The 12,061-nt window shown below is 40.8% G+C and overlaps 1 protein-coding gene across 4 annotated transcripts in view; it reads right to left on the bottom strand.

Annotated features, from left to right (window-relative positions):
- The window catches only part of SENP6 (SUMO specific peptidase 6), a 164,577-nt gene extending 160,926 nt beyond the window's left edge, over positions 1 to 3,651 (bottom strand). For all 4 annotated transcript variants that reach the window (XM_077812718.1, XM_077812712.1, XM_077812714.1 and 1 more), the window contains exon 1: positions 3,081 to 3,651. In XM_077812718.1, coding sequence (XP_077668844.1) covers positions 3,081 to 3,126 — 46 coding nt within the window. In that variant the 5' untranslated portion in view covers positions 3,127 to 3,651. The remainder of the gene's footprint in view (positions 1 to 3,080) is intronic.
- Between the last annotated feature and the right edge of the window lie 8,410 nt (positions 3,652 to 12,061).

The following is a 12,061-nucleotide window of genomic DNA, read 5'->3' as shown; positions in this document are numbered from 1 at the left end:
TCCTTTAATCATTCTTGTGGCTCTTTTCTGAACCATCTCCAATTTATCAATATCTTTTTTGTATTTTGGACACCAAAACTGGACACAGTATTCCAATAGTAGTGGCACCAGTGCCAAATACAAAGATAATATAACTTCCCTATTTTTACTCAAGATTTCCCTGTTTATACATCCACGGATCACGTTAGCTCTTTGGCCACTGGCATCACACAGATAAATGTCTTTCCCCCGTACCACCTGTATTTTGACAGCCACTAGAGCTGAAAGTCAAGAAGGAAAGCTCAGCTCTGAGCCAGGTTAATCAATGCTCTACATTATTTACATTATCATATCAAACATAGTGTCAAACAGTCAAGCACAGAAATTCTAAATCATTCTTGCATTTCCAAGAAGACAAATCTACATTTTTTTAAGTGATGACACACCATGTTATATAGGTGAAAATGGACAAAAACTGAATGACCTTATGAATCACCACACTGCACAACAGGACAGGCAATATATACAACCGTCAGGGAATGTTTTTCCTTACATCAACCATCCTATTTTTGATAGGATAATTTCAATATAAAAAGAGGAATATTAACTGTTAAGACAATGACAGACATTTTAATTGAATCTTTATTATACCAAATGAAAGAAAACAAAAATGTCTCAATGGAGATCCCAAAAAATACTAAACCTATAAAACTGTCATGCTTACAATTTAATAGTTTTCCTTCTGTACTGTATATTTTACCTTTTTTATAGTCTGATTGATAGATTGTTACTATAAGCCAAACACAGCTATTAAATATGCGCATTAACTTAAAGAAGAAAAAAAAAATATTGTCCACCTTTGATCTCATTATCTCAATTTAATTATGAGGCCAGAATTAACAGACAGTTGCTACACCTACACACACTTCCTACCTCATTTGTTTCCCCAAAAGATTGATATGGGACAGGGAGGGGAACAACAATTCTCAAAACTCTGCCCACTAATATATATATATTTTTTTAAGGAGTAACCTAATAGATGAATTCCTTACTTTTTTTGTTGTTGTTGGTTTGTTTTAGGGTTTTTATATTAATCGAAAGATGTTTTAAGACATAATTAAAACATCAAGAACTTCAGTCTCTACTCAGTTTAGTTACAGATTTCAAATCATGGTTCAGCAACACACGTTACTTCACTTCCTTGTCTATACTACACCTTCACTCCTATTTTTGTCTACCTCACACTTCTCTTACCATTGTCCCAACCCTCTGCTTTTGTTATTGTCCAAAGTCAGAACTCTAGACAATGATAGGTCTAACGCTAAAGGCCAATTTGAAGTGCTCATCCATTCCATATCATTGGCTGCTAAAAACAAAGATCTGCATCACCTGTGCTTTTACTTTCACATATAGTAGTCATGGTACCTGATTTGCAAAACTTCATGTTTTTGTTTAACATTAAAACCCACCATAATCCAGTTACAGGCCTATTCTGCTATTTTAATAGGCTGCAACTCTGACATTGTGCGCTCAGGAGAATTAACTCCTTTTTCCTAGCACCATTGCCTGCATAAACTTTCCTTCACACAGAGCTCATAATAGTCTCTGTTAACATCTTTTGACTCCTTAGACCATCACCATTATTGGACACTACCTGTAAAATAAATGGGTTTCCCAAATAATCTGGAATACAACATAAATGTAACTAAATTAATGACCTATTTTGTCCACCGATCATAGGACTACCGAATATTTTGGCACTGTAATGCACGCTAGCTAATCTGCCACTGCTGTTAGAAAGGGAGCCCCCCAGGATTTATAATATTTGAAATATTATACATGCTACTTATTTTTGCTTGCCACCTGTATAACATACAGGAGTGGCATACCACCCACTGAACACACACAAAACTAGTGATCATCATATGGTTGTCCCCACACCTGTCATTCTTATGGTAGTATCATGGTCAGATGGGGGGAGGGGGGAAGAGTGGAATAGGTACCATTATTTCACCACCATATGCTTAAAAAAAATTTCTGCAATAGTTGGCTAAGAAATAGGTCTTTAAAAAATTCATCTGAAATGCTGATGTCCTAAAGTAAGTATTCATTCACACAGAAAGGCAACATTTCTGCTCTATGCAAACCGCTAAAATACAACAACCCAAAAAACTAAGAGAAATCCTGTACAGTACATGCTTTATACAATATACATGCTGCAAAATATGCTGTGCCAAAAAAAAAAAAAAAAAAAAAAACCCAAACCATCACAGACATGCAAAACTCTATTCATACAAGCAGAGTATTTTTAGGTCTATGATTTTTCATTATCATTATGGTAAGAGGGCAGGTAAGGTACACTGCCCCTATTCTAGTCAATTTTTATGGCAATTTTGCAAGGCTAGATTAACAGAATATAATATTTAATTGTACTGTGAAGGTTTAGAGTAAATATCTCTAAGCCTTATTAATTTGTTTAAGTTAATTTCTGCATTATTATTAGAGACAGATGCAAAAACCAAGACTATGTCTAAGTCTAATAGTAGCCTGAAGCTTTAAAAATAATCCCAAAGCTCCCTCTTTCCAGCGACACAAACATAAGAGAGAAACCCCAGCAGAAGAAAAGTCTTCTCTGGCCATATCACAGCCCCCACTTCCCCAACTCTTCAGATCGGCCTTTTACAACATTAGAAGAAGAAGGAGAAGAAACCAGCGGAGGCCGGGGGCCCGAGCGGCTGAGAGCAGCGAGCGGAGACCCCGCTCTGCATCAAGCCCCACCTGACCATTAACCTCCCACCTCAGACTCCCGCAAGCCGCCCCTCCATACCGGACGTCGCTAATCCCAGGCCAACGAGCCACCCTGTGCCAGCCCTGGATAAAGTCTCTCCCACGGTCCTGCCCCCCCCCCACTGCCTCGCCCCCCCCCCCCGACAAACCTTCACCCTTCCCCCAACACCAGGCCACCTCTCGCTGCGTCCCTCCCCCCGCACCCCCTCTCCCCCCACATGTCCTCCGGTCCGTGCCGTGCCCCTTTGCCGGCTGGTTGCCAGGAGGAAGGAGCCGCCCGTGTGCTACATTTCCCCACTCAGCCACACACGCACCTTCCAGAAACAAGCTGTCCCTGCAGCCGCCGCCGCCACCGGCCATCTTCCTCCTGCCGCTGCTCCCCTCACTCCATGCCCGCGTTGCTCGCCCAGGCACCGCCGGCGGGGCCCAGGCCCTTCGCCCGGCCCGCGCGCTCTGCCTTCCACACAGCAACCCAGCCCCGAGCCCCTTCCCCCGGCTTCCCCAGGGCACCGCAGCAACCGACCGAGCGACGCTCCCCCGCCCCGCTCCCTGCCTGTTCCGGCCCGCTTGCGGGAGGAAGAAGCAGCGCGTCGGCTCGTTCCCTTATTGTGTCCGCCACCGGCAGCCCTCAGTGGTTCCAGCCCAGGCCTGGCCTGGCAGCAGCGTGCTGCCACCTCGGCTGGGGAATGAGGGGGCCTGACTCAGCCTCTCCCTGCGGGTCCCGCACATATCCCCGCTGCAGGAGCGAGGAACCCTGCTGCTGCCTTTTTCTCCTCCCGGGGACTTAACTAGTCATCCTTCAGCCCCGCCGCACAGCCCCTACCCTAACCCCAGGGCGTGCAGCCCACAGCCTCCAGGGAAAGGGACTCTAATTTCCCTATCCCCTGGATGATAAAATGGCCGCACAAGGGCTGTGCTGGTAAATATCTAAGGCTTTGCCGCTCCCCCCTTATCAGCTCAGGAGGCTGCCGCTTGGTGGGGGGAAAGGTGGGGTGTGGGTGGTTGAACTACATAAAATGAATGAGCTTTAAAGACTGAGGGGGCAATTACTGAATCCTGTGCCGAGGATCCTGCCAACCCCTTCTAGGTCATAATCAAACACATGCACAAAGCCAAGGCCTCGCTTATTTAATTTATTTTAGTATCTAAAATTGTCCAGTAGCCCGCTGACGCTATTCTTATTTAAGTGCTTAAGGTGCGGAGTCTGCAAACCCTGATGCAGGATATTGTCAACACCAAACATTCAGAGTCAAGCCCGTCAAAATCATGAGATATTAGAAATAAATGTAAAAATAACAGGTTTTTGAGCCTTTAGGGTTCACAGTTTAAAGCTTTTCTCTCAAAGCAGGAGAGTTAGAAACTTACATGTTTTAAAATGGAAACAGTTTCTCACAATCATAGGAGCCCAAGCTTTAAAGAACAAAAATGAGACACTTTGGCCAGTCTCCCTCAGTTGCACAAGAGGATTTCACCAGCACAAACTTATAGCGGAATCAGGGCTCTAAGTGCCTAATTTAAAGCCAAATTTTAAAAGATAGATGTGGTCCTTGGGCCAAGGTGAATTTACAGTTCCTGCATTGCTTGCACATCCAAAACTCCAATTGAACTCAATAGGAGTTTGGAGAATCAGGCCCTAAATTACATAAATTGAAGTACATAATGCACCAAACAAATAGCTCAAAATCCAGAAACAAAGCAATACAGATTTAAAACACAAAACAAAAAAACTATAGAAATATTACCTACTTTCTAGATTATCCTTGAAAGACTTCAGGAAATAAGTGTGTTTTAAGGAAATATTTTAAGAGAGCAGTCAATTTTCATACAAATAGGATGAGGAAGTTCCAAGCATAAGAGATAGCATGTAAGAAAAAAAGACTAAAGAATTCCTCTAACTCTACCTTACAATTCCTGAACTAAGGGATTGCTGAAAGGGTGCTCTGAAAGTTTTAGTGTACTGAGAAGCCTAAATCCTTAGTCTTCAAAATGCCAGTCTTAGAAAAACAGGTTTTACTCAGAGAGGAATTAGAACATTTGACATGGTGGTATTTCATTACTGATTAAATTCAAAGCTCAAGCTAGAAAAAGATAAATGCATAGGATTTATGTTAAAAATGAGAACGACTTTAAATATCTCATTGAAACCTAAAACAACAAAATTCTTTATCATGAGAGACAGACAGACAGATACTAAGACCCTGATCCTGCAATGGGATCCATGCAGGTAGACTATGCCTCAGTGTGGCCCCATGAGAGCATAAGGTTCTACGTTTATCCAGTTGCAGGGCTGGGTCCATAATGCTAATTCAAAATAAGGAAGTCTCCCTTGAGTGAGACCAGACTTTTGATTCAAATCTAACAAAACTGTTTTCCAAAACTAGGAGTTTTATTTTGATAAAAAAAAGAAATGCTGATATGCTCGTGTGTCCTTATTGACCAAATCAATGACAGCGATTATAATTCCATAATCCCTATGTCCCAGTCTTTGCTACTGTTTTTAATGAATGAACATCAAAGTAGTTTGAAATGAAATGGACCATTTAAAGAGTAACTCCCCACAGGGGGACGATATTGACTTCAGCAAGAGGAATTACGAGATATTAAACTGGTTGTGCTCATGATTTTAGGCTGTCCTGCTGGGGCAGGCATCCTGTCTGTTTATGAAGATTTTGTTGTTTAATATCTACTTTTTTCTGGAGAAGGGCTCTTCCTAAATTACATAGCAGAAAAGGAAACTCTATTCTCTGGTATCTCATCTATTTAGAGATTCCTGAAAGGAAAGTGTTCTGAAAGAGGAGTGTTTAGCCCTATTCCTTCCCCTAGTCCCTTTTTCTACTTTAGAAGTTATTTTTCACATTATATGTGTATGTGAATGAACATAACCCATATAGTTTAAAAGACAGTTAACCATTCTCATCCTCTTTTTACATCTCTGCAGCATTCTCTTAATTTCCCCCAAAAATTAAAGAGAAAGCCATTTCCCTTAATTGAGGGCTAATTGAGTCAAAAAAAGATAAGCTTAGTATATCCTAATAAAGAAATCTTATAGATTTTCTGGTTTTATTTCCTCTTTTCTCCTTACCTGAAATGGTCCTCTCTGATTGAGCCAAGAGAAGGAATAAATCTGACAGCTGCTTTCTGAGTAATAGCAGCCATTAGAGTCTGACTAGCCCAGCTGTGGCTGATTGACAGTCACAGGTGCATAATTTAAGGCCCTGATCCTGCAAATACTTATGCATGTGTCCTATTGATATAAAGAATGCAAGTATTTATAGGAATAGAGCCCAAAGCAACATGGGACCTTTGATATATAAAGCCTTCTTCAACACAAAGTGGGAGGAGGTTATGATCAGTTAGTGTTGGCATAGGCAGAAGTATGAAGGATGGAAGATAAAGTTCCAGAAAGAAACTTAAATGCCAGCTCAAACAAACAAAGCAGCAGCAAAAACCACCTGCAGTTTTCCTTGGCAATGTTGTACCCCATGTGGGCTACTGTGTTTATAACCTTTGGTGTATACTAATAAATTTACATATGCTTGCTCTGGTGCATGGTCTTTTAAGGAGCTGGATTGGCTTGTAATCTGTGACATGACCCCCTCACTTCAGCTTTTACATTTTTGATGGAGTGGGGTTGGGGGGAGGTTCTATAGAGACAATACATTCAGTGCCTTAATGATTTCTTATTAACAAAAGAAGCCTCTCCACCTTCCTGACTTTCACAAGGCAAGAAGACTCTTTCAGTGACACCTTTATAGTTTGAAAAACTGATGGCTTCATTAATCATGTGTTAATCAGGCATTCTATTTTTTTCCTGTCTCTTTCTACAATGAAAGAATTGTTTTATTACATGGTAGTCCTGTGGGCTGCCTAAACACAAAATTTTTACTTATAGAACTGTGAATTCTAAAAATTATGTTGGAGAGAAGCATTAGGATAAAATGAAAAAAATATTATTTTTCACTATCGGTCTCTGTCCTTTTATTCTCTTTCTGCCTCCTGCTCACATCATCTTTATATATTTTTGTCTTCTGTTACGTTTAGCCCAAAAGCTACAGAAGGAAAGGAGTTGTTGCACTGGCTAGGCAATATAATTTGATTAGGATAGTGCAACCCTAGCTCCAGTATCTTTGCAGCCAAAACTCTGGTGATGTTCCGCAATATTTCCAGCCTTCTGCAGTTGCATAGACTCCATTATGAAATTTATAGAAACCTTGATAAAAATAAATTCTGCATTGATTTACCCCCAATGCTATCAGAATTCTATGGAGTATAAATCAGCACAAGAATTTGTCCCCCGAGATTGTCCTTTAAGAATATTAGCCCTAAAAGTAGAGGGCAATTTATATTTGATTTTTTTCCATGGGGTGTTCTTAGGAACTTTTCATCTACATTATTTGTGCTTAAAGAAAAGCAGTACTTGTGGCACCTTAGAGACTAACAAATTTATTTGAGCATAAGCTTTTGTGAGCTGCATCCGATGAAGCGAGCTGTAGCTCACGAAAGCCTATGCTCAAATAAATTTGTTAGTCTCTAAGGTGCCACAAGTACTCCTTTTCTTTTTGCAAATACAGACTAAGACGGCTGTTACTCTGAAACCTGTCATTATTTGTGCTCTAGCTCTTCTTTTTCTTACAATATTCCTTTTTCTACCATCCTCAGATGAGCTGCTTTTAACTGACACATACCATATTGTGTTTTCTAAAGCAATATCAAGCTTACTTATTGTTCCTATGCCACAAGTGATTTGAGATAGCTTTGCCTGGTATTACAATGCAGTTGGTAATCTACTGCAGTGAGCACTCTTGCATAGGCCCCCCAGAGAGCCACCTGAGCTGGAAAAATGACCTAACAGCTCTTTTTCTTCTCTATTATTACACTGGTTAGGATTTATAAGGACACGTAACAAATAATAGGTCGAAAATCTACATGTGAAAAAAAAGTATATAATAAACCCTGATGTCAGAGGATATTTGGCTTAAGTAGACTGGGGGATGGCTCAGAATGTTTTGTTGATATTTTTTTCAATGAAAAAAATCTGTTATTTCTCACAACCTTACCCTAAAGTAAAAATAGATACTGATTTGTTAGGTGTTTGTCCATTAAGGTTATTGTCTATAAGATTTCCTGTTATTATTATGAACGTTTATGAATGAGGAAGCGGTTATCTGCTGCTAAGGGTGTTACATAAACAAGTAAGTAAGGTTATTGTAGCCATGTGAGTCGCAGGATATGAAAGAGACAATATGGGTGAGGTAATATCTTTTACTGGACCACCTTCTGTTGGTGGAAGGGACATGTTTTTGAGCTTCACAGAGCTTTTCCTGAAGACTTCTGTGCTGTGTGAAGCTCAAAAACATGTCCCTTCCACCAATAGAAGGCGGTCCAATAAAAGACATTACCTCACCTACCTGGTCTTTCTTACGTTAATGTAATACCCTTTTGTTGCACCGCCTTGTTCATTATTTTCCTGGAAGAAAAAATAATTGTTTTTAAATTTAAACATTCCTTTGTAGCTTGTGATCTCAAACAGAACTGGGCTAGAGTAACATGTTAAAAATGAGATTAATGGGAAAGATAAGAGATTGACTGAGAAATAAGTTATCACAGGACATGACAGCGTACCAGATATAATGTTATGCTCAGGGTCCAGCTGAACGTATTCCAGCACCTGACCCCCAACTAGAAAACCAATCTTACCTTGGGAGGGAAACCAATAAGATTGGTGTCTGGCCCAGTACTTCTAAGCCAATGACTGCAAAGTAACACCACCTCTAGAAATAATTTTTTTTTTTAAAAAAAAGGAGGGGGGGAGGGAAAAGCTAAAATCATGAGGAAGCTAAAAATGTTTTAAAAATTTAAAATACAAAATAGACATGTATTTTAAATAACTGCAGAGATACCTGGTAAGGAAAAATGGTCATTTATAAATCTGAATGTTAACTAAAATATCCTAATGTGTTTTCCGACGTGAGTAATTGGAGAGAAAACTGTAAAAAACCTAGGATTTATAATACCTCCTGTCACAGATTATATACTTTTATTACATATTTTAAACCAAACATTAGACCTTTAATTTAAAGATAGTTTACAAGACGAGAACAGATGGGTATAAACTGGCCATGAGTAAATTGAGGCTGGCAACTAGAAGTAGATTTCTAACCATCATAGTAGTGAGGTTCCAGGACAGCCTTCCAATAGGAGAAGTGGGGACAAAAAACCTAACTAGTTTCAAGACAAAACTTGTGGAGAATAATACGGTGAGTTCAATTAATGTTATTTTGTGTATGGGGTTGTGGGAAGTAAAACCTGTGATAGGACATGAGACAGTGAGTAACATCTGCAGACTCTGTAAAGGCCCATTTAGTTGCTAGGAGCCACCATGGAATGTTCATTCAAATGTCAGCAGGAGTGCATGTACTGTTAGAAGAGAGAGTTGAAGCTTGCCAGCTACACATAGGGTTTTGTAAGGATTTCAATGAAAGTGCTAGGACTGGCCTTTCAGGACACCAGAGACAAGGCCCAGGGACTGTATGGGTCCAGGCTACTGGGAAGGTAGCATTGAAATCCATGTTGGAAGATTTAGGACCCCACATTTTCTGAGAAGGAAATCTGAACTGACACCTGTAGCAGGCTTTCCTGTGTTGAGAGGGTAAAGAAGGTACCTCCAGATGAACAGTAAATGAATTCATTCATGGGTTTACTTGTAAGTCAATTGTAAGAGAGAGTTTGCTAACCAGATCTGGAATGGAGCTGTTGGATAGTGGGTATTCCTGCAGTGGCCCTGAAGAGCACCTGTCATATTGATCAGCGAGCGCCCTGCTCCTGGTAACAGAGTCCTTGGAAAAGAGGTAGCAGAGTGAGGGGTGACATGATATATAATTTCCTAATGTAGAGCTTGGTGATGGTAGCAGTTACAAGAGCCCAGGGCATAGGAAATCTGGGGTCATGACAGAGCTAGATAAATTTATGTATGGGATTATATGATTGCATTGCCTGTGACAACAAGGGACTAAACTTAATGACCCAGGAGGTCCCTTCCAGTCCTATGTTTCTAGGAACAGAATTGTTGATGGAACATATATCCTTACATAATTATTAAAAGAAAGGGAGCAAATACAAAAGAGCTAAGACATGATGGAATACTCATTTCCATAGGAATTCATATTGTTTTAGTATCAATTTTAAAAAAATAATTTTATCCCATATAGCCCATCTTTCCTCAAATAGCTCAGTTATTAATTTAATACAGGCATTTCCATTTCTCCTAATTCTTTTATTCTGGTTCTATATATTTTTGCACCCAACATGATAAAATACACAGTTATAAATAAAATGCAGTTATAAATATTCTAAATAGGTGTGTCATTGTTTATAACCACTGAAATAACTGTTGCACAGATTTTATAACATCTGACCAGAAAGTTATACCTGTTTTTAATATCATGAGTGAAAAAAGAAAATGCTTGGATTGTCAAAATATATATTTTTGATATATTTATAATAATGACCTTTATAATAATGAATGGAGAAAGTACTTACAATAAATATATTTACAGTTTAAAATATTAAAATTAAAAAGCTATACAGGCAGGAAACTTGCTCTTGCCTTGTGCTCAGGAGAGATGACCAAGAAATTTAACCATCTGAGAAATAAAAGATTTTAATTATATTCTGCACATTTGCTCTCCAAGCTATAATCTAGCTAACCTTTGAGAACAGTTGATTAATACAATGATGCCTTTCTTAGTATGAGACAAAATGCAGGTCTTGCTTAAAGTACTCTATGTTAAGGAGTAGGTAACATTTTCTTTACTATTCTTTCCACAAACTGTGCCCATTTAACTTGGCCCTGGTCTACACTAGGACGTTAGGTCGAATTTAGCAGCGTTAAATTGATGTAAACCTGCACCTGTCCACACAATGAAGCACTTTATTTCGACTTAAAAGGGCTCTTAAAATCTATTTCCTTACTCCACCCCTGACAAGTGGATTAGCACTTAAATTGGCCTTGCCAGGTCGAATTTGGGGTACTGTGGACACAATTTGACGGTATTGGCCTCCGGGAGCTATCCCACAGTGCTCTATTGTGACCGCTCTGGACAGCACTCTCAACTCAGATGCACTGGCCAGGTAGACAGGAAAAGAACTGTGAACTTTTGAATCTCATTTCCTGTTTGGCCAGCGTGGCAAGCTGCAGGTGACCATGCAGAGCTCATCAGCAGAGGTGACCATGATGGAGTCCCAGAATCGCAAAAGAACTCCAGCATGGACTGAACGGGAGGTACGGGATCTGATCGCTGTATGGGGAGAGTAATCTGTGCTATCAGAACTCCGTTCCAGTTTTCGAAATGCCAAAACCTTTGTCAAAATCTCCCAGGGCATGAAGGACAGAGGCCATAACAGGGATCCGAAGCAGTGCGCGTGAAACTTAAGGAGCTGAGGCAAGCCTACCAGAAAACCAGAGGGGCGAACGGCCGCTCCGGGTCAGAGCCCCAAACATGCCGCTTCTATGATGAGCTGCATGCCATTTTAGGGGGTTCAGCCACCACTACCCCAGCCATGTTGTTTGACTCCTTCAATGGAGATGGAGGCAACACGGGAGAAGGAGAAGGAGGATGATGATGTTGTAGATAGCTCACAGCAAGCAAGAGGAGAAACCGGTTTTCCCGACAGCCAGGAACTGTTTCTCACTCTGGACCTGGAGCCAGTACCCCCCGAACCCACCCAAGGCTGCCTCCTTGACCCGGCAGATGGAGAAGGGACCTCCGGTGAGTGTACCTTTTAAAATACTATACATGGTTTAAAAGCAAGCATGTGAAAGGATTAATTTGCCCTGGCATTCGCGGCTCTCCTGGATGTACTCCCAAAGCCTTTGCAAAAGGTTTCTGGGGAGGGCAGCCTTATTGCGTCCTCCATGGTAGGACACTTTACCACTCCAGGCCAGTAACACGTACTCAGGAATCATTGTACAACAAAGCATTGCAGTGTATGTTTGCTGGCGTTCAAACAACATCCGTTCTTTATCTCTCTGTTATCCTCAGGAGAGTGAGATATCATTCATGGTCACCTGGTTGAAATAGGGTGCTTTTCTTCAGGGGACATTCAGAGGAACCCGTTCCTGCTGAGCTGTTTGCCTGCTGCTGAACAGAAATGTTCCCCGCTGTTAGCCACGGGGAGGGGGTAGGGTTGAGGGGGGAGCCACGCGGTGGGGGGGAGGCAAAATGCGACCTTGTAACGAAAGCACATGTGCTATGTATGTAATGTTAACAGCAAGGTTTACCCTGAAAGACTGTAG

Source organism: Eretmochelys imbricata, chromosome 3, assembly GCF_965152235.1.
Source record: "Eretmochelys imbricata isolate rEreImb1 chromosome 3, rEreImb1.hap1, whole genome shotgun sequence".
NCBI classification, from domain to species: Eukaryota; Metazoa; Chordata; order Testudines; family Cheloniidae; genus Eretmochelys; species Eretmochelys imbricata.
This window is presented reverse-complemented; position numbering and strand designations above follow the sequence as displayed.